At 40.1% G+C, this 23686-nt stretch overlaps 1 protein-coding gene across 1 annotated transcript in view; it reads right to left on the reverse strand.

Annotated features, from left to right (window-relative positions):
- Positions 1–23686, reverse strand: part of LOC143907459 (neurotrimin) — a 186083-nt gene that overhangs the window by 67277 nt on the left and 95120 nt on the right. The window contains exon 2 of the mRNA XM_077424278.1: positions 4346–4440. Coding sequence (XP_077280404.1) covers positions 4346–4440 — 95 coding nt within the window. The remainder of the gene's footprint in view (positions 1–4345; positions 4441–23686) is intronic.

Genomic DNA, 23686 nt, shown 5'->3' on the forward strand with positions numbered 1-23686 from the left:
CCGCCAAACGTTATTTTCATCGTATACCAGTGGACGTAAGCAGTGAGATATCCGTCCGTTCGCGATCAATGACGGAGAACATTTGACATCCGGTACGCCTGACGCGACAGACGAAAAGCTCGTGGCCGGATATCGCGTCACCTGGGGAAGTAAAAGGGTTAATGTCCGCGGCGGCGCGTATCACGTGTAAACCGGGAGAGCCTGGAGAGGCGCCGTTATCTCTCTCGCATCGTGACGAGCATTCGAGCATTCCGGCATAGTTGCAGGCTGTTATCCGTCATCTTAATGCATAGCCGGAACACCGAGCGACGCACCGCTGGCTTATAAACGGCGCGATTATTCCGCCCTATTCCTATCCATCGGGCTTCCCCTATCTTCGTATGACCAACACCACGTCGTCGTCCCCACGTAAGCAATGTCGGCCGTGGACGGGTCCGCGTGGTCTCTATATAAATGCATCGATTTGAATTTCATGTCGGGGCGAGCCCCGGCTAAGGATGAATAGTTTTCAATACCTTTCCTCTTGTCGATCCTTCGCGATTCCAGTACGCCGTTCATCGCGTATAAATCTTCCCTCGCTCTCGCAGATGCTCGCTATTCTTCGAATTTCGTAGTAACTGTGTTTCCGCGAGAAGCTGCACGCTAATATATATGTAACTTATTTGAAAAAATATATATATATTTGAACGATTGATTTAACGATCGATCGTTGAGAGAAGCTCTATCTACACAATACAACTTGTGGACCAAGAATAATGACTATTATTATGCTAATGTTTTATATGATCGACAATTAGAAGCCAAATAACCTCTATCGTCCCTTAGTTAAACAGCCCTCAATTAATTCTCGATTGATGGAATGTAATTCAAACGTTGCGGAAGCCACAGTGCGAACGGCAGATCAGTACTCAATTGCAATTCGGGCATCAGCCTCGTGCATGAAACACAGTTGTTACAATATTGCTTCAAATTGATCAGAAAAATAAAAGATTTGCAAAATCATATTTATAGAAAAAAAATGTTATGTGTGTAACGATAGAATTTCTTATATGTAAAAATAATTTACAATTAGATTATATAAGATACAATGTTAAGTGCCAGACATTATTGTTATGATACGAATAGCCAATTCAATATTTATTTGTACGTATAATAACTGTCATTTTTAAGTGCAAAAGATATGAAATATGATACTAAAAGCGACACCGCAAATGATCATAATGATATCATAAATATCGTTACGCGAATATAATGCGTAATAAGCGTTTGGTATAAAATTAAACATGTATAGAGCTTGTGCCCCAAATATCAAGCTTGTGGCTTTCATACATACATCTTACATGCCGCGGACATTAACGAGCTCTTCAAAAAAATTGTGTAATTAAATTGAATAATTAAATCGTATAATATACTCACAAATATAAAATTTATTTATATTTTATATTTATGTGTGTGTATACAAGGTGTCCCATTTTAAATAATGCATTTTAATATCTCTTCTGTAACTCGTCTTAGACAAAAATAATTCAGACCAAAGTTATTGGCTTGAAGGGGGACACGTGATTCCGATGTAAGCCGAAAATGTTGTGGATGTTTTCGTCGTTTTAAAAAAAATTCAAAGGCGACTAATTTCTTAAATAAAACTTGATTTTTTCATTGAGATAAAGGTTATAGATCTTGTCGAGACGTTTTCAAAACACTATAATGAAGCTCTCCTTCGTTATAAGAATTTCCTGAGATATTTTAAATTTTGTCATAATATTTTTCACGAAAGAGAGCTTCATTATAGTGTTTTGGAAACGTCTCGACGAGATCTGCAACTTTCACCCCAAAAGAATCATATTTTGTTAAGGGTGTCCTTCGATGCATCATTGAGAAGTTATGCGCCCTTGTTCGATCACCTGAATGGAGTACGTCACTCCAGTCAACACTAGAGAGGAGTTAATTGAAAGGATCGTGGGAGCTTTTGATCAAATCAGGAACAATATTGAAATGTTCCAAGCAGTAAAAAATGCAATGCTACACAAAAAATTGTTAGACATCACGCGCAATACTATCGTGGAAATTGTTTACTTCACAGGCAATCCGAATAAAAATAAAAAAAATCTTTTTTTTATTTTTATATATAAGATATAAATATATTTTATATGTACTCTTGTATAAGGCTTCACAGTTAGAATGTAGTAAAAATGTATAAGTAAAAATAATCTAATGTGCCAAGTGCTTTTAACAAGACTTTGTCAAAGCATTCTTTTTCGTCAACATTTTTATGCAGCAATTATAATTAATTGGTGCAGCTAACATAAATAGCATTTAATGTGAACAAAGTAGCGGAGCACTTTCATTAAAGTTCACAAAGTTAATGCCCTATTGTTTGAGACGCTTTTTCGTTTACACTGCAACGGCACCCTTTTCCGCGCGACATTCTTATTGGTCGCGCTTTCCTTACTGTCTCGAATGCCAAACAAATATATGCTCGGAAAAATCTCTCGCACACCAGCTTATTTATAACCTAACTTCGCGCGCGCACACCAACTAGAAAACGAATAAAAATGTAACCATTTATTCTAACGAGAGTTTATGCGCGAACTTTGCATGACAGTTGCAACAAATTCGTGAAAAGCTAGTGCTGTGCGTATGCGTTGAAAAAAATCTATTATCTTGAGCGCACTTATTTGACGAACAGAATTTTGCATCGATATACAAAATCAATTTACGGTTATGAGGCAAAAATAGATATTTGTTATCTTAATGCAAAAAATTTGCATTAAAATTTTTGTCGGTATTATATATATATATATTCGATTAATATCATTAATCATTCGAGTATATATTTACAGTTCTATTACATATTAATCGGGGACAGGGGAAAGGCTGATGAGCAACCGATCCTTCAAGTCGGAAACTTTATCAAATTCCTCCTTGAGACGCCGTTCTTCCTTCACGCGGTTTTCATTCCCTAATTAGTACTTCGCAAAAGCCATTACCTACATAACATTGTCGCTAAACCCACTTTAGCTGACGACAGCTGAACCGGAATTGCAAATAAAGACCGAGTAAGATCGTACCAGCTTGTACCCCGATGAGTATTCATTTTTATACCTCTCTACGTAATTTTACTAATTAATTAACTAATTGCTTCGGCTACGCAGAAGGATTCTTCAGGCCGCCGTCTGAAGTGCGGCGGTGTAAAGAGCGCCGGGGAGAGATAGAAATTCATCAAATTTTTTTTCGTGGTTTGCCAACGAGGTCAATGGGTTAAACAACTCGACCCATTATATAGTTATTCCCGGATTCTCTTTTATTCCAGAATATTTCTATGAGTGATGGTTTTAATCTCGTAATATATCGTATCTCTTATATGCTATAAAATCTGCTAGTACCAACGACATGGAAAATTAATAGTACAACACTGATTATGCAAATACTGAGAATATTAAATTATTTTAATTTTAGACGCATCAATGTAATTATATATGTAAAATGTACAGTTTCTTATTTTATTCTTATTTTATTCTCAACCTGATCTGACATGACGGAACTATCTCAGACAATATATAAAAATAATGAAAATATGAAAGATAGATATATTCTCGGTTATACGTATAACGACGGTGTATTTGCATTATTTTAAAATTTTGTCCGACCGCTACTTCCTAACATGCATCGGTAATACTTTCGCATTAATATTGCAAAACTGTCGCGTCACTTAAAGTGACTTAGCGCCATTTAGATACTTCTTATCACGAGCAGGGGGGCATTCGCGCCGGTAACTGTAAAATGGCCGCGCGGAATTTCGTAGCCAGTTCCTAACTACTTATTCATGAATTATTCTCATAAGTACGCTATAAAAACACATTTTATGATCCCTCAAAGCGAAACTTGAGGTATAAGAATACATCATGGTTCATAAATAGATTGTCTGATCAACAGTTTAAAACGTTAAACAGTAACACTGCGATGAAAAAAGATGTTATTATTATTTCCTAATTTATAGATATTTGTATCTCGATTTCTAAAAATAAAATACTATTAAAATTGAAATATTTATTAAGGTTTTTATGACAAGCGTGTTGATTCATTCATAAAAAAAATAAATTGGATCAAAGTAGAATTGATTTCTTGTTAATAAAAATCTAGATTTATTATAAAAAAGGCTTTAACTACATCTATGTGTATTTAATGTTAATTATATAAACAATATGGAAAAGAGAAAAGGTTTTTAGAGAAATTTGTTAAATGCAGCAAAAATATTGCGGCAGGTTTAATTGACACATTGATAATGTACCACACTTTAATGAAGAGTTGATCAGCGCTTAAACGTACGTATAAAAATTCGAATTACCTTGTATCCGGCGAGATCTTGAACTACACAGGAGAGAATGGCTTCCCTTCCCACCGGCGCGGTTACATTGGTTATTGGCTCCTTGAATTTAGGATCTAAAAGGGAAGATAAAATTGCATTGTTGTAAAGAAGTTTGTATAATCGACGCATCATGATAAAAGAATTTGTTTACTCTTAAAATAATCAAATGAAATAATATAAACGTTTGAAAATCCTTCAAACATGTCGGTACATTAATTATGTATATTAATTAATTACAAATATACACTGTTTCTATAAATAGTGTGTCGCTTATATAAATATCGATGATATTTTATTTGGATTTGCCTAATTTTCTATTTAAAACGAGTAAACTGACCTATTTATTTACTGTTTAAGTTAAAAATTCAAATTAAATAAATTATCTTACTATTGATTAACATCAAAGTTAAATATATTTGTTGCTGTCGTTGCTTTATTATAATTAAATTCTATTAGAAAAGATAATTTCATTATCTTACTTATTTGAAATACTTCTTATACACTCAGAAAACATTTAATTAAGTTAACTTTTAAGTGATGCTATTGTCACATTTGGCCTTATTTTTTTTTAAATATATTTATCTATGTTTGATTTAAAAATTTAAATTAAATAAATTCCCTCGCTTGTTGGATTAACATCAAAGTTAAATATATTTCATGCTTCATTAAACAGATTCAATTAAAAAGGATAATTTGGTTACATTACCTTTCTTGTTTGAGAAAAATACCTCTTATATTCAGGAAACATTCAATTAAATTAACTTTTAAATTACGCTATTTGTCACATTTGGCTTTATTTTACTTTAACGTTTTTCAATGTTTATTGTTATTATATACACGATTAAAACGTAAATATACATACAATTTGTACAAAACATTGTATCAATCGTGAAGACGCTAATATCGTATGGTAGACGCGCGGAAAAATTATATCCAGTGATATATATGGGGCAGCAAAAGGGCGTCGGGCAGAAAAATTGCCAGCAGCACAACGTGAAAGATAAATGCGCGTTTGGATTGCCCGTTACAGATTTATTTCCCAGCAATTTAATGCGATATTATTGGACGCACTCGATGTGGCGCGCAATGCGATCAGTTTGTGCGCGCGCCCCATCCGCCTATATCAATAAGGAGTGAATATCGTCGAGTTGCGAATCGTAATATGACTGTTGGAACGTGGAATAAGGAAGACAGATGTCGCGTTTGCGGAAACGAGACGAGCAATGGAGGCTGGGCGCAAGCCCAAGATGCAAGTTAGTCATAGACAATTTGGTAACTTTGGACGTTAGCTAGCCGACCTCCTGTCAAACGGACATTGACCACCTATTATTGATCATTTGTAATCGAACGTAAGCATATACGCGCGTAGAATACAATCCGCAACGTACAGTTTATGACAATGACCTACACAAATTTCAATTATAAGTCTTTGTGTGAACCGGACCACGTGTTATATCAATATAAGAATTTCCGCAGTGCAATAACGCACGAAATTGAATTCGATGGCAAATTGTATAAAGTACAAATTGATTTTTATTCGGATTGATAAGTTTTATTATATCATCGTTATTGAAGCGAAATAAATTGGTTAACTTGAATGTACGCGTGTAATCGCGGGGAAAAAAATTAAATTAAATTTGTCGGCGCCGGTGTATCTTTAACCAAATGTGAAATGTATACGTAACAGGAAAGAGGTAGGTGCGCACGGCGCGCAAAAAGAGCGATCAGCGTAAATGTATTCGATTAAAATTCGACAAAGTGTAACGGTATTTCGATACGTGTGTACACGTATGTCGCTCTTCCGGCAATAGAATGTAAATAAAATACAAGCTCCTGTGTGCCGTCACAAAAGTGTCATTCTGTTTCTCCGTTGACGATAACGCGTAAATGTCAGTCAGCATCGATCACCGGCCAAGGATATCCCCGGCCGCCGGTATCGCCGATACGAAATTATTCCGGCGACTGCATTACGATATTGTCCATCAAATCGCTTTGGTCAACGCGCAAACGGCACGGGCGAGCGCGCTCGTCGCGCTCGCGTGGTTCAACGAACGGCAAACGTACGCCACTGCCACGAGAGCGAGAGACCCATTAAAAGGTCAACATCCATCAAGGGCCAAAAATGCCCCACGGAGATTGTTTGCGAGGGCCGTGAAGCGAAACGGGGAAGCGCGAGCGGGGGGTGTAAAACCGGCGCGAACATAATCGTAGATGGCTCCGTAATGGGAGCATAAGGGAACTATAATTCCGATGGAGAGAGAGAGAGAGCTATAGAGAGAGAGAAAGAGAGAAAGAGAGAGAGAGAGAGAGAGAGAGAGAGAGAGAGAGTTTCTCGTTCATCGACGGCCCACGAGCCCGTGGTGTGGCTCTCACGGGAAATTCGGCCGACGCGGCGCTAGGAACCTTCGCTTCGGCGCGGGCATTGATGGATCGGACTTACCCGCAGAATGGCCGTCCCGGGGTCCGAAGTGTTCCGGCGAGAACTGCGAGGCGAGGGCGAACCCGGCGAGCGAATCCTTTTTTCTGGTGAACAAGAAAAGCGCGGCTCGACGGAACGGCTTCTGAATGACATACGACTCTCACCGTCCGTCCCGTACTCCTTATTCGCGAGAATGTGCGAGAGGATAGGCGCGCGGGTTCGACTTTCACCCGCATCAGGCCTCTTCATCCGCGTGATCAATTGGATGAAATTGCGCGGACCGAAAGAGAAGACCATAAGGTAAACGGCCCAGTTACAGGCACTGTCCTAGTTTCCGGCACCGACGGTACATTTATATTTGTAATAAATAAAGTTTTCGTCAAATATTAAAAAAATTACAAGCAAATTAAAGAGCGTTTTTTACTGTTGATTATTGCATAAACACTTTTTTTTTTAATGTTTCGTACTTAAATTACCGACAGTGAATGGGGCGACTCGCGCGTTTCAGTGGCTCCCGAAGGGCATTCCTAGGTGACACACCTTAGTGGTAGCGAACGTCAAACTGCTGATTTTTAGTATTATGTAAGTATTAAAACGTCATAATGGTTATATGAACATGTTCAGCACGAATCACATTATCGATTAGATAAGTAATAGTTTATCTGTATGTTAGTTTTTCCCTTAAATTCCCGATGCCAAGAAGTGCGTCACGTAATGAAGGTTATGTTTCACTTTTTGGCACAGAGTTTGTAATATGTTGCATCATCAATTTTGCTTTATTATTCTAGAAATTGAGGTAGATTTATTGATACTTGTAACTCGAAAATTTATGATAAAAAACATTTTTTATGAAAAAAATAATTCTAATGAATTTTTATGAAATTTGTTTGAAATTTATTAATTATTCAACACATTTTGACACTTTACGCTACAGATAAAGTTTGTTTTCTGTGTTTTATTTTCACCTGTCTTATTTTTTGTATTTTAATGTAATATATAAAAAATCTGTTGTAACAGAGTAAGCACAGATAGAGAAAAAAGTGATGGAGACTTTGGACTCTTCGAAGGTAGCTAATTTATCTCATATATCTTATATTATATGTAGTTTTTGCATAGAGGTTGACAAAATATAATACCTACAAGAGAGCTAATTAGTAATTAAACATTGATTATTACAGTTAAAATTATACGCAGGACAATTTAAGTAACTGTGACGTCTCGAAGTGCCGAAAATTGGGCCCGTTGGTGCCATAAAGTGCGGCAGAGCACTTCGATAGTGCCAAAAACGCCGGCAGTAACGAGCATTATAAAAATAATTATTTATTTATTAGAACTGAATGATTTAACTAAAAATATAGGTGAATCTTACTCAGAAAGCTTTAATGCACGTGTTAAAATAGTTTGTTTGGGGTTTAACAATATATCGCGTTCGTAAATAATAGAAAATCAGGGCCGCTGCTATAAAGGTGCCTATAACTGGGCCGTTTACCTTACAACGTTTTCTGAGCGTAGACGGAATACTATCGTGTTCTTATACTCCGGGAAACAACTCGCTGTTTAATCAAGAAGTTCTCGGCTAAGAGCGAAGTAACTAATAGCCGCGAACAGATAATGTAATCGATCGTCCCGGAGAAAACGGCGACAGTAAACGCGATTTATTCTCGCGTTTCAAGATTCGCGGTGTAATCGAAGTATGGAAAAACCTGCGGGGTTTCGCTTCATCATATTCAACTTCGTCGCGATTTCTATAAAATCGTGCACTCTATTTACGACGTTCATTGTATTTCCATCGAACGATAACGCAATTGCAACGACTTGGAGTAAACGCTACCACCGATGTAAACGTCACCAAAAGCATTATCCGCGATATTTTACCCCGATTAACTTTGGAGCTAACAAACAAAAAATGCGTTCCCCGACATCGACGATTCAGAAGTAACGGGGCTTGCATTTTTCGCGATCCTTACCCGCGCTATATACTTCCCGCATATTGTCGCCCGGCATGGCATTTTAAGTTATAGCCGGCGAAGCGTATGTAAGTAATCCAATAGTCGGGCATTTCGAAAAAAAAAAAGCGAGCAAGAAGAGCGGCGAGCACGCGAGAGTTAGGGCACGAGTGGATGGAGAGCGATAAAAAATATCACGAGCGTGTTCGCCGATGCACATCGTCACTAATGCACTTTATGGGACGAACGTCAAAATATCAACGCGTCCGGATTTCGAGCACGAGAACCGGCTGCATTGAAAAGAAAAAAAAATTTCGGTCGTTCCCGCGACACTCACGATTCGAAATAAGTTTTCATTTATATGATCTCATTCATATCTGTATACGACCGCGCTGGCACAATTCGGGAAAATAATATAAGCGCGTATATCATTGCGAGAGAAATATATTTTCGATACGCGCGGGTGGTATTATAGAAATGATATATGACGAACAATAAAACGACGTATAATTAATAAAAGCCAGAGACTAAAGATAGAAGGTAAAGGATTAAGGCTTCTCGTTATCAGCAAAGTGATGATTATGTAATTAATCTCCTAGCGGTATATCTTCGCCGTTGTATTAATAATTCTCTATCCGTAAATAAACCGCAACCTTGTCTATTGCGATCGTTCGTGAAAAGCCGGCATAGCCGGGAACCAGTGAGCCGCGTTGAAACACCACCGCAACGTGGCATTTCTCACCTCGGCCGACTACGCTTCCCTCGATTTTCGTCGCTTCGGCTTCCGAAGTGGAAGCGCGCTCGAAGCGAGGTCAAACGGAAGAATACACGAGAGACGAAGGATCGTGGTTCTCGGTTCTCCGTGGGCGAAAAGAATTTAGAACAACGGAAGTCTTCTAGACACTCCTCCGCATGATACCGAAGGATTATCGTCGCGGGGATGGGAAATCGCGCAGTTTCTAAGCATCTAAATCGTCGCGTGGTTACGACACACACGCGGAATGACGAGAATTCTCATCTGTAGAGTTCGACAACGCGCTTGCACGCCCCTATTTATAGATCTTCTCTGGCATTTATGGCAGTCGCTGGCAAATATGCGCGTCGCGAAATCCTCGAAGCGCGAGATGCTTTATGTGTACGCGCGTTTTTCTCTCCCCTTTTTCACTTTGTTTGTCGTACTTCGAATTCTTGAAAGCTCGCCTCTTTTGTGACTTGCCTCGCGTAGCCCTTCCTTCCCCCTCGCTCGACCTCCTCACCCAGGTCGACCTCCGCTCTCATTATCCGACCCGTCGCGACTTATTTGAGTTGATTCGTGCGCTATCCTGCCACTTCCTGCATTCCGCGTGCATGCCCCTTTGATTCTGGTTCGCTGTCCATTATTCGGAAATACCGGTAGCGCGTTGAGAATTATTTACTTTCATCTTTCTGCTCCTGTTTCGATCATTTACAAGGCTACATTTACCATTTCTTATAATTCTTACCGGATAATAAGCAATCGTTTATATACAATCTAGCGATTATATACTTGAGTATTATTGCGAATATAAATGTTACACGAGGTAAATAAATTTTTAAATCTTATTTATAGACGCGCCTCGGTTGAATAATATCGACGCCCGGAGCCTAATAAGAAATTTACTCGCTCCCTTTCTCATCGCGACGGCAAGCTCTCATTTCTTCATTCTCCGTCTTTATTCATAGGTAGAACATTCCCTTCCTTTTATGCATCGTCTAATTCAGCACTTGGACTTCGTTTTTCCCTCTCGTCGTTCTTCCCTTTCGCACCGCGCCACCACGTCTCTCATCGTTTCCCGTCCCCTTCTCATTTTCTCAAGACTCAGCGCGGCCTCCGCGCGTCTCTCTCGGTCCCGCTTCCTATACTCGTTCTCATTTTCATCCCTCTCTCGCGCTCGCAGAATTTCGCGGCTCCTCGTGAACCCACGTGGTATACAAGGCGTATAGCATAATAACGAGCCATGAACAGCGCAACGCGTCGGCCGCTTTATTTCACCATTTCTGGAGTCTGAAATATCTCGCTCCTCTGAAATCACTTCGCGCGGGCTAGCAGTAACTTCCCTTCCGCGCGCCCCGGCTCACCCTCTCTCTCGTTCTCTCTCTCTCTCTTTCTCCCTCGTTGCAAACGGCTTAATGTCTGCAACGGTAACTCATTCGAAACTCATTCCTTGCGAGAAATAGTTCGTGAGAATCTACGGGGAAACACGAGAATAGGATCCGTGTCCAATTTGTTGTAATAATAAACCGCGACGCCGACCACGAATTGATGCACCCCCGGTCCGCCACGGAGATAAACGATGCCTCGCGACAAAAGAGCTTTCAAGTTTCAGTCATCGTTAATGTTAAATGTTGAGCCACGAAGATCGTTGTGCACTCTCACTCTCCTATATCTATTCCGCTAGCATAACACGACTCGCGGGGGAGCTTCAGTGTATCAATTATTTGTATATGTATTTAGGTTTGACGTGAGAATAAATATAGAAAAGTATTTAATTCGCGCAGCGCGGAATAGCAAACGGTGACCGCGGGAAATCGTTTTATCCGCGAAGAAAGAGGTCACCGGCGGAACAATTAATTATTCCGGTGTCGTGTCGTACAACGGAGCGGTATGTTTGTACCGCGATATCACTTGTGTCACCGCGTTTCAGGTTTATTGCCACCTTGATGTGTTGGCAAAGAAGCAGCATGTGATACTTGTAACAGATTGCATTTCGTGTCGGGACACACTTTGTTATCTGGGTTTACACTTTCATGCACCAGGAACGACCTCACGTTTCCTACCTCGTGTCGGTCTATTTATTTTGGCCACTTGGGTTTTCAAGGTGCTGTCGACGTGTTCGTGACAGCGGGCTCTTTTCAAGTTCAGCAATCCGGCCTGCGAACTATTGTTGGATAATGTCAGCTGATATATGTAAGGTTGTCTGCGACGGCAGGCACACGTGGAAAATATTCCCAAAGTATGCGCACAATGCCGCCAGAGATATTTTTATATTATTTAAAACGCCGTTCAACACCCTCTTTCTCGACACACCGTGGAGATCGCGTAGTTTCACGTGATTTATACATCATAACCATTATCCGGGAGAGTTAACGCCGAATTTCATATAGCAAACTTATTGTTGCACGTTTATAATTTTTTAACGCGTATTTAGAGTGAAACTCTGTGTACTGTACTATGTTAAAAAAATATATGATTTGTTTTCCGCTAAATAAATTTATAAAGAGAGCTATGCGAATATTAATACGCTCTTGAATAATTTTATCACACTGCTTAATTTTATCACAATGCTTAATTTTATCTTTTTCCAGTGGAAATTAAATGTTAGATGTACATATCATAATATATTTTTAAGAGGCAAGCTATTTAAAATACCGCCAGGATGACTCACGGAGCATTCAGCATGCCTGATCTTGCACACTTATGCTTGTAATAGCAAATCTAATAAGCACACGCGATAAAGTTTATAAATACATTATTCGAGGCACAAAAACATCGCACTTTATATATTTTACATTTGATGAATAATGATGGCTCGTGTAAAAATTTAGGTCACCGATTCGCGCAAGTTTATAGAATAAATCGATCTTCGATATACTTTCTTTTTCAAAAGACTCCGCGGCAACGAGCGGATTCAAATTAAAGGCTCATTCATTTGATTTAAAATAATAAGTAAGTTATGAATGTGAAAGTTTTCAATCACTTCGGTACCGATGGATATTTGTCGTAGAATCACTCGCAAAATATAGACACTACTAGTTTATCATGCATTTGTTTGTTTTAAAAGTGGATCAATATTTTGAAGTAAACAATTTAAGCAATTAGCATTTTGTTACTCAATGTTATTATAGAATCTCAATCATATAAAATTGATGCAATTTTCCTAATAGATAATAAATATCGACTTGTGTGAAAGAAAACTAATACGTTACTACGTACATAAAATAAACTATCAAATAAATGTATTAAAGATTATTAGGTTACGTTACTTTGGAAAAGAGAAAGAGAGGGAAAGGGGAGAATTCTATTTTTTTTTATTTCTTTGTCTTTCCCTCCGCGGTCTTGAGAGATGAGGAATCTTAGTTCGCTCGCACGATTCAATTACTCACGGGTTCAAAAGCTGGCAAGGGAGCATGCCACCGAAAAAAGATTACCCACGAACAATAAAATTACCACATCGAGAGATCCATAACCCGGCCTCGGCGAGACCGATATTCCACTGTCGACGATTCGCATTTCTGAGAGAGAGAGAGAGAGAGAGAGAGAGAGAGAGAGAGAGAGAGAGAGAGAGAGAGAGAGAGAGAGAGAGAGAGAGAGAGAGAGAGAGAGAGAGAGAGAGAGACCCCTCTCGCAATTCCCGGCCTAAGATGATTTACATTCCGTCTACCCGATTGTACTCGTCAGGGAATACCGTAACTCTCTCTCTCTCTCTAAAGAAGGGAAGTGCGCGATTTCTGACGCATCTCCCCCCCCCTCTTCTCTATTTCTCTCTTTCATCACTTCTCTCTCCTCTTTCCTCTCTTCTCTTCCCTTGTAAGGTTGCCGGTGAAATCTCGCGGAAATGTGCATCGCATACGCGTTCACGACATGTATACAGGCGCGCTTACGCGGAGCATTCAAGATACTACGTGCTATAAGTTATCCACCGAGCGAACATTTGTACAATACGTTATATTTTCTATTCCCTGGCGTCCTCCCGCTCGCTACCTGCCACCCCCTCTCCCCCTCCACCGTCCTAGGGTTCATTCAATGCGCACGTATTTCGCTCGAGCGATTTTCATATCGAGGGAAATCGAGCTTCCCCGTGAATTCTTTTCCGTCTCTCCCGTATAGTTCGCTTCCCGGGGAAATTATAAGTTCATAATGACCCTTGCCCGCACCTGGCTTACACGGTACAATAAATGTAAATAGTACAGTCATTTGGTAGTTTTGCCTGGAAAGTTTTCCGGGAGTTTTGAAAATTGGTAGATTTATATATTTCGATGTGCTCTTTCCGAATTTCAACTTTGCCACCTCGTATCTTTGCCGCTCGCGCCGCCATATTGGAAAAATGGCGCCTAAAAGCAGTTTTTTGACAATATCTCCTTCCCGACTCATTCCACGATAAAAACGTTTATATACAAAATAAAACTAGAGAAAATTTCCTACAATTTATGTAATAACCATTTTTTTCGTAAAATTAATAGTTTTGGCGTACGAGCGCCGCAAAATGTAGTTCAACACGCGTTTTGGCCTAAAAACTCATTTCCACACCACCTTGAGGTAGAGTAAGCGGCGCGTTTTTTTTTACCGTGGTATCCCCAATAAGCTTAGTCCACATGCAATTCACTATTCTAAAATTTAGCGCATTCTTCTTCGCTTCGCTGTTCTTGATGGATATTGTTTGTCAAATGTTAAACAAGAACGAAATGATGCTCGCGAGCATTGTGAGCGATAAGTGGAACGCAGCCCAGATGTTGCGAGTTCAACATCTCATCTTATTTCTTGCAAATGCAAAAAAAGATGTCAGAAAGCCTGTGGATGCAGAAAGGCTGGGTTAAAGTGCTCCGTTATATGCACGAATTGTAGTGGTACCTGTGATAACTCGCAAGTTCCATCACAAGATAGCGACGAAGAGGAAGAAACGGAGACTATTTTCGAGCAAACGTATGACGAAATCGAGAACGAAGAGAATTGCGATGAAACTGATAATCCCATCGCGGATGATGTGGAAGAAATTTCGATCAGTACTAATGACGAACTCGCACCTGGTCCATCAAGAACAGCGAAGCGAAGAAGAATGCGCTAAATTTTAAAATAGTAAATTACATGTGGACTAGGCCTACTGGGGATACCACGGTAAAAAAAACGCGCCGCTTACTCTACCTCAAGGTGGTGTGGAAATGAGTTTTTAGGCCAAAACGCGTGTTGAACTACATTTTGCGGCGCTCGTACGCCAAAACTATTAATTTTACGAAAAAAATGGTTATTACATAAATTGTAGGAAATTTTCTCTAGTTTTATTTTGTATATAAATGTTTTTATCGTGGGATGAGTCGGAAAGGAGATATTGTCAAAAAACTGCTTTTAGGCGCCATTTTTCCAATATGGCGGCGCGAGCGGCAAAGATACGAGGTGGCAAAGTTGAAATTCGGAAAGAGCACATCAAAATATATAAATCTACCAATTTTCAAAACTCCCGGAAAACTTTCCAGGTAACCGCTTCTTTTGCGACCAAATGACTGTACTATAATGCGAGATATAAAAGAGAGAATGTGCAGCTCCGCGGTTTTGCGGCCCGCAGATATTTCCTTACAGTTAATTCTCAACGAGAGAAACGATTCGCGTTCGCCTTTTCACCTTGTTACACGGATAATCCCCCGAGACAAAATGGAATGGAGCACTTTATGACGTGACAATATTTGAGTCGCCGTAAAGAAAAAAGATAATTACATATCGTTTATCGTATACCTTCGGAAGAGGATGTGGCTACCTTTTTGAGATTATTGAATGTACCCCCGTAACTACTATTATATGTAATGAAATTTTCCCCTGAGAAATTACTTTTGCATAGAGATTACTTTTTTGAATTAAAAACGAATCGATATAACGATTTGTATCAAATTTGGGATGTCAATCAACATTACGTCCGACGTAAATAACGGAAACGGTGGGGAGAGGCAGACATTAATTAAAACTCGAAATATCTTGGAACTTTTAATGAACCTCGGGATATCTATGGCGCGAATGATTAATCCGTTATATTTCTGCGGTATGCTTCTCTGATCGCGTATCTCGAATAAATATATTTCAGATTTTATTACGGAATTTTGTTATTTGATAACGCGTAATTTAAATATTAATTAAAATAATGCATATCGCATTACTTGAAAACCGCGCAGATTGCAAATTACGATATCGTCCCGTATCGCGTCGTATCAATTCGAAATAAAATTCGAAGTGTAGCGGGATTGAATACCGAATACTGAAAATTCGCGTGTTATTTTAATTTCGCATAATTCCATAAACGCTAAATCAAAGCCACATCACGTTAAAGAGCTTTCCGGTGGAAACAGTCAATAATACTTTGCAATGAAATTCGAGGGAAATCCCCCCTCGTTGTATACTAATGGCAAGCATTACGTTCGTTCGTTATCGACAAAATCGGAAATTCTATCAGCGTCGCTGTATTTCGCGGCAAGATCAATTGAAATTTTAACGCAGATACGCGCCGCTCTTTGACTCTGAGTAACAAGATCGAATTAGCCGGGCCTCCTCATCCGCCGTGCGTCGACACGCGTTGGCAAACGTTTCGTTTCGATGCTTCGCCCCGGCTGTACCCGGCACCCAGAAGTTCGGCCCTCTGACATCCACCTTTTCCCTTCCCCCGTCCGCCTCCCATGCAGCCGTTTTCACCGACGAAATTCCTCTTAATTGCATACGGTAATTATTGTTTGCGCGCTAAATACGTCGACACGCACAGCTGGAGTCGTCTCTAGAATTACGCTACAAAGTTTGTCATAAAGCGCTATAAACGCCAAGCTAATTCTAAAATAAATATAACTGCGCGACGCAGTAAAGATGCATAAATGATAAGAGAACGCGGAGTGAGAAAGAGATAAAAAGACATTTATATTGAATCTCTCGTTTACGGCGAAAAGCTCGACTGTTTGATAAAGTGGCATTAATCCTAAGCAAAAATAAATAATTTGCACGTTTAATAGATTAAATTGGAATCAATTATCTCCTTAGCTTATTACAACTACGCTAAGGAGATAATACTCGAGAAATGCAATCATCTCGGCGTGATACATACATATGTCGTATCCTCGATACCTCCTGCCACACACACACACACACACACACACACACACACACACACACACACACACACACACACACACACACACACACACACACACACACACACACACACACACACACACACACACATACACACACACACACACACACACACACACACACACACACACACACACACACACACACACACACACACACACACACACACACACACACACACACACACACACACACACACACACACACACACACACACACACACAATTTCGAGTTTCATCCCGCTAGGAATAAAGCAGCACTTAATTGCATACAATAATTATTGTTTACGCGGCAAATACATCTGCGTGCACAGTCTGCCGGTGGAATTCTCTGTCTAGAATCCGCGTGATAATCTCTGCCTTGTAAAAGACGTTGATCTCTCTCTTCGCCTCAGAAAGAGAAAACAACGGACAAAACACGATGACGCAGAATCGTGATTACAGCTGCAATACTTATTGCCGCATAGGTAACATAGTGCTCTCTACTACTTTAACACTAAAACTACCAAGGTGATCAAAATAACTTATTTGACATACTTTTAAATTATTCATTTTCAAAACATTACAATTTCTGAAATTTTCTCTGATTTTTATTGAAACACACAGATAATTAATTTTACAAATTTGTTTTCCCTTCTTTTTATTTTGATTCTTTCAGTAGAAATAAGTTTAATCTTCAATTGTTATATAGTGTTAACGAACGCGCAGGATTGATCTATGCGAAACACTTATTCGAAGTTATCGTCGCTCTTATCAAAAATATTTTTGCAATATATGTATAATGAGCGCTTGTACGCACGCAACGCGCGGCACAGCCGACAGTTTAATGCACGGCGCGACTAATTGTTCGTAATTAACGCTCATGGATATGTCGTTAACGGCCCCTCGACGGGGCCACGTGACGAGGACATCGTGAGAAATAGGATCCATAAAACGTGAGGAAACCCGAGGAAAAAAAGTGTAATATAAATCGCAATCGCAACGACCATACATATTCGCGATACATACCCGCGGCACGTGAAGTAATAAAACGTGCGCGCGCCCTCGCCGGGCCCCAGCACAAGACTTCTCCCTTACCGTTCTCCATTCGAGCGGTCAGTCCGTCGATGGCGTGGAGCCGACGGTATCCGTTCCGCCGGCGTCATTAAGCCCGAGAAGTACAATGGCCGGCTGGTAAGATTTAACCGCGGCGAGAAAAGATTACGGGCGTCGCGCCCAAGGGGGAGGGGAGGGGCAACATGCCCGCGACTTTGTTAACGTCCATGCCCATTACGACCCGGGCATTTGTTCTCTCTTTGTTCCGATCTCTCGTAACTCGCTCATGCCCATGGGAGGAAAAGGGGAGCGACCCCGTTCAATGGATAATGGATACAAGCGCACCATGTACGAAGTAACGAATGTAAGTAGAGCTATACGCTGTGCTCTCGGTATTGCTTTAAAAACACCCATCGCCTCGTGATGTCTCGAAAGAGAAGCCTCGAGAAGAGGCCCAATCCAGTTTCTTGCGTTTGGGAGTCTCAGTTGTCCATCGAAAGACAACATCTTAGCACGCGCTCTTCCGCTCTTCACGTCTCATTTTTAAACGGTATACGAACAGTGCGTATAATTTCTGTAAACAAATGGCACTATCTTATCTAAACGTCATTGTGGCCACCGTTGCGCATCGCGGGTTTTACAGACGACGCTGTTTGTATCGTTAACATTTGATGACGCTGATGTTGGTATACTGTCGGCGCTGCTGCGTTGGTCTTCGTGACGAGTGGTCTTGGCCACTTTGCGGGAACCGACGGTAGTGGAGAGTTGACGGAGGAAGAGTCGGCAGCGAAGAGGACGAAAGAGGAGAGAAAGAGCGGGCGAAGAGGGCTGACGAACAGAGGAATTGGAGCAAAGTTGAAGTAACTCGCCTTCGAAGAACTGACTAAGTTACTGCCGATGGAAGAGGGTTATTAGAGGGTTATACGACGGTTTTATCTCGTCGCTATTTTTGTGACTGCAAAAGTTAAGACACAGGTATATATGTGTCACAGACCAAGGTATATGTGTTGGCGGAACGGAATGTCGAGATACAATCAAAAATGTTTCTCAAATGCGATTTTATATTCCTGGAAATGTAAAATTATCACAAGCACAGAATTTTTTTGTGATTTGAAGTTCCTATTTTGGTTGATGATTAAGAAGATACCGAAATACCTCAATTTAATTGAACGAGTGACCATAATTAAAAGAAAAACATTTGTTTGGTAGCGGATTCAAGTTTTCATTCAATTTCTCCTTTCAACCGCTGAGCTCAAATGAATAAAATATAAAATTATGTGACTATTTTGCAGCTACGGTCTGAACATGACACACAAAAACTCAAAAGCTTAAAGAATTTATTCAAGCAAGCATTTATTACAAGAGTTAACTTAAGAAAGCATTTATTATTAAGTACTTTCTTTAACAATAAATGCTTTCTTTCAGCAGCAGCGTCGCAAATAACTTCGTTATGTAATGCTTATCGTTGTACTTGTTTATCACGCACGGAAATGGGCAAGAAATGTCAGGTGAGACAAGCAACAAGTCGTAAAAAATTTACTCTAAGAATCGGATGTTTTTCCACTAGCGTCCTACATAGGAAACCGTTACAGTGAAATTGTTCAGCTCTCGGTGCTTTTAAAAGGCTGCGGTAATGGAACTTACAGTGAGCGCCACAGTTTAGACAAGCGCTACGTTTGGGCTGTGAAGAGATGCCCCTTTGAAAAACTCGGGGATTCGTTTCGTCCCCCACATAAAATATCTCTTTTATACGAAATCCACGGCAAACACGGAAAACGCCGTTTGAACGGGCCGAAATTGCACGGTCGAACAATAAACGATAAAAATGAATCCGCAAAACTTTCCTCCTGTACGTTTTTTCGACTCGACTAGAATTGTACTAGAATTGTGAGAAAACGCAGTGCTTTTAAAAACAGAAATTTCCACGAATAAATATTTAAATGTCACGCCCCGATATTGTAGCTGAATGAACAGATCCTTTACCGAGAAGACCTTGGTAAAAAATTAACGAGCACAATTAATAAACAAGCGCGCACGATCCATATCTAACGATAACATTCTTTAATTTAAGTGACATTACGTCGCGGAAGAGAAACCCAGTAATAGTTGCAGCTATTTAAGCGTAATAAACCTAGGAAGATTAACCGGGTGCATGATGAAACGGCGCCGGAGCGAAATCTCTTGGCGAACAGCGCGCAACAGCGTTGTCGGCGTCGTCGTCGCAGCCGGGGGTGCATTTCACGTATGAATCGCGGGAGCGCGTCGCATCTTAAGAGGGATTTATTAAAAGTGCCCCTCAAAAGCGCACTTGCGTCCGACCGAGGAGCGTAATCAAAGCTCGGGGAGAACATTTTGCTTCCCCCGTCGGCGGCAGAGGTAAAGTGAGTCGACGACGCGCATACCCGCGCACGTAATATCGGTAAGACATATTCTATCGTATTTCCAGATTCGCAGTCAACCGTGAAATAACATCGTCAGACGCCGCGCCGGTTAAAAGGTGGCCGCATAGAGAGCGTCGAGCGACCGTATTCGGTATATCCGAAGCCGAGCTTATATCCATTAAGTCGACGGTTGTACGATAGCTTTATTGTCCGTTGGATAATCGTAAAGATGTAATGGCCGCGGCACGCGATATACACACGCCCTCCCCCCCCCCCGCGAGCCCGCGAAACCGGTTTTACGACCCACGAAGATGCATAACGCAAAAGTCGGGCCGTAGATCGTGTATGAGGCCGGCCGCGCGATGCTATAAGGGCGGTAGTAACCAATCATGTGATATCCGGCCGCATCCGCGGCCAACTATTGGCCGTTGTAACTTCGGTCGCAAATGTTTATTGAATTACTCCGGGGGAGTTAGCGCTAATTCGAAGGATATTACGAGATAAATCCTATCTGCATGTTAATAAATTGACAATATTGCAAATATCATGTATTACTATGCATTAACGTTTAGATATTGCATTTATGTAAAATACTGATATATTATGCCGCCAAAATATATTTGTATTATACATATTGCGTTGCCGCTGCTATTAATTAATACGCCGATGATATTGTTGAAGTATTATTGGGAAAATTTTGCAAAATAATAGAGAGACAGCAAGAATTAATAGAAATCGAGGAAACGAGGGGCATAATATAATATTATAAGAAAGCGGAATGAGAATTGCCTCAATCAGCCTGAATGGCTCGAGTAGCTTACAACGATCGATCCTTACCCAAACCTTGTTACCTACGTAATGCAATAGCCCTTAAGGGGTAGCGCGGACATATACTATAAGTATAACAAAGATAAGCATATTAGGGGTGGGATAGCTGAGGAAAGTTGAAACCCGTAACGCCGAAAGAAAATAACGTGCACGAGTAAACCATATAAGCTCGAAATAGAGAGGCCGGCGACACACCGCGGAATCCATACAATACGTCAGATATATATCTCTTTTAGCGCTACCCAGAATATATTTGCATGAGAAAACGGTAGAGGAAACCGTGACAGATGTAATAATTGCGTTGCCAATCTTAGCTCGTCCAGCTGCGGCTGAACGAGCGCGTTTTAATTCCGCACACTCGATATCGATTAATCGATCGCGAGGAAAATGTATAATAGGTAACATAATATCGCGCGTAGATTTGTACGGACGTTTCAACGAACGTAAAATTAATGGAACGGAAATACAATACGTCTACGTTAATATATATATATATATATATATATATATATATATATATATATAGCGCGCTTTCCAACTTTCCGTTTTATGATGTGACTTTCGTTCTACCGAACTACTATAGAGACGTGAGGTAGACGTGAAATCTTTAGACTTGAATATACCGTGTAACTGGAATAGTCATTAAAATATTATACATGTATGAAGGGAAAAACGATCGATGTCCATCCGGAGTAATTTCGAGAAAAACGCAATTTTAAGTTTCAAGACATCTCAGATATCTTAGGAAGCTGTTGAAAAAAGTACTTGGCAGTGAGTATCGGAATATATAGTGTTTATTTAGTGTTTAAATTGTTGGATTCTGATAGTTCTTCCCCACAAGCGCGTAGACTATGATATAGTTTTCTTCCAGCACGGTACATCTTTCGGCTTTATTTCGAATGAATTGTAACTGCTCTTAATCAAAATAGATAAGAATTATGAAAGTTCTTTGAAATTGCCACAAAGCAACATGATCACATCAATTTCCACAAAAAGTTAAAAAAAATGTACATATATTATATATAATTTACCTTTGTGTGTACTGCATAATTTATATTTCATAAAATTATCTCTAAATGTATAGGTATCCATGATTACGGTTGTTCTATGATTTACTGTTAATGAATTGTTTATTAAACACCGTACATTAGCGGGCCGTTATTGACGTCAATGATTGTGGACAGTCACAAGTTGTTAAGAATAACCCTGACGGAAAGGCCAGAAACGAAGAAGATTATCTTGCGGTTGCGATTACTTTGGCTTCACCTTCCGACGTATCACATTCATCGGCTTGATGTTATCGATCTGAGCCATATGTATACCGTCAAACTGTACGCTCGATTGGTAGAGTAGTTGTTATTACAAATCACATATATAGACTATATCGTTAAATATTTAATTTCAATTAATATTTAATGTAAAAAAAATAATTAATTAAAAAAAAATATACATATACTATTATCAAATCTAATATTATCATGTAATTTATTCATATTACATCTATATACATCCATCACGTAAACGTTGTTATCACAATATTAAATAAATTACGATTTACGATTGCATCGATTACGGCTCTCGAAATATGCATTCGACGATAAAAAGTTAAAAGTGCGCCACGTATAGAGTGCAAACGTTGCGTTGTATCGTTCCGTGTTTCCATAATCAGATGAAAATCGAAATCCCGCCGGAAGCGATCGATCCCGGCGCGTTCCCGACCGGCGCCGCGCCGGCAGATCGGCAAACACAAAGCGGCTGCGGGTGCAGAAAACGCGGAAGAGCGACGGAAAACGGTTAATGCCGCGCCTGCACTTGTCCGTCGGTTTAATTAAACGCACTTCTTTCACGAGTATTTTTGCTCTCTCGTTCTCCTCGTCTTCCCGGCCTTTCGGCTCGTCTTTTCGCCTCTTCATCGCGCGTTATCCTTCCACTCTTATCTCGCCCGCGTAAGGCACTTTTCCACCCGTATAGCCGACTAGCTTCTTCACTGACTGCGGATTTATTCCCGCGCCAGACATAATACTCGCGTAAAACATTTAACGAGTGATAGTATTTGAATAATAGTATTGACGTCGTCCTTCGTGTATGTACAATTAACATTATTCGTCCTTTCGATCGCGAGAGAGACGGAGTTGTCTATATTTCAAAATATTATTTTAAAAGTTTTATGGAACTCTAATTACTCTTGCCAAAATTATCGACATTATACGGCAGCGTAAGAAGCTCTTGCGAAGGGCATGCACGAATATTCGCAAACGACCGTCGGAATGAAGTGATCGTGCAATTATGGTGTAAAATTTCATACGTGCCAAAGTATGTTACTTTTTCCAAATTATGTGATTTTTCTCATTTGACTCCGTTTTGATCGGCTGATCATGCGAGTCGTCGAGAAAGGTTACAAGTGAGGTTACATCTCCTTTTCGATTGAATTTTGACAATTACTGAGAAAGGGTTTCAAAACGCATGACAGGGGTGTCAATTACTATCCAATTCGGCTAAGAAAGACGAGCCTCATAACCTGCAACTACAGTGATTAGCCAGCGGCTTGCCAAGTCTTCCCAACCTTACCTCGACCAAAAAATGTCTGCTCGATTACCGCATTTTCACTAAAATAAACTAAAAAATTAGCAGCGAAATCTCCGGTAAACTATATATTTTATGGTTGCATCGGATTCTTCGAAATCTAATGTACAAAAAGCAATGTTTTTTCTCACTTCATCTAATCAAAAAATGCGAAAAATATGTGATTGATACCGTGATAGAGCCTTCTTTTTCTGGCCGTCTGTATGAAGTAATGCAAAATTTGTGTTAAAGAACTAGGTCAAGCTCGATGACGAATGTAACCTCCTTCGAACGA

The sequence above is a fragment of the Temnothorax americanus genome, unplaced genomic scaffold (genome assembly GCF_048541705.1).
Source record: "Temnothorax americanus isolate GAGA-0224 unplaced genomic scaffold, ASM4854170v1 Scaffold81, whole genome shotgun sequence".
NCBI classification, from domain to species: Eukaryota; Metazoa; Arthropoda; class Insecta; order Hymenoptera; family Formicidae; genus Temnothorax; species Temnothorax americanus.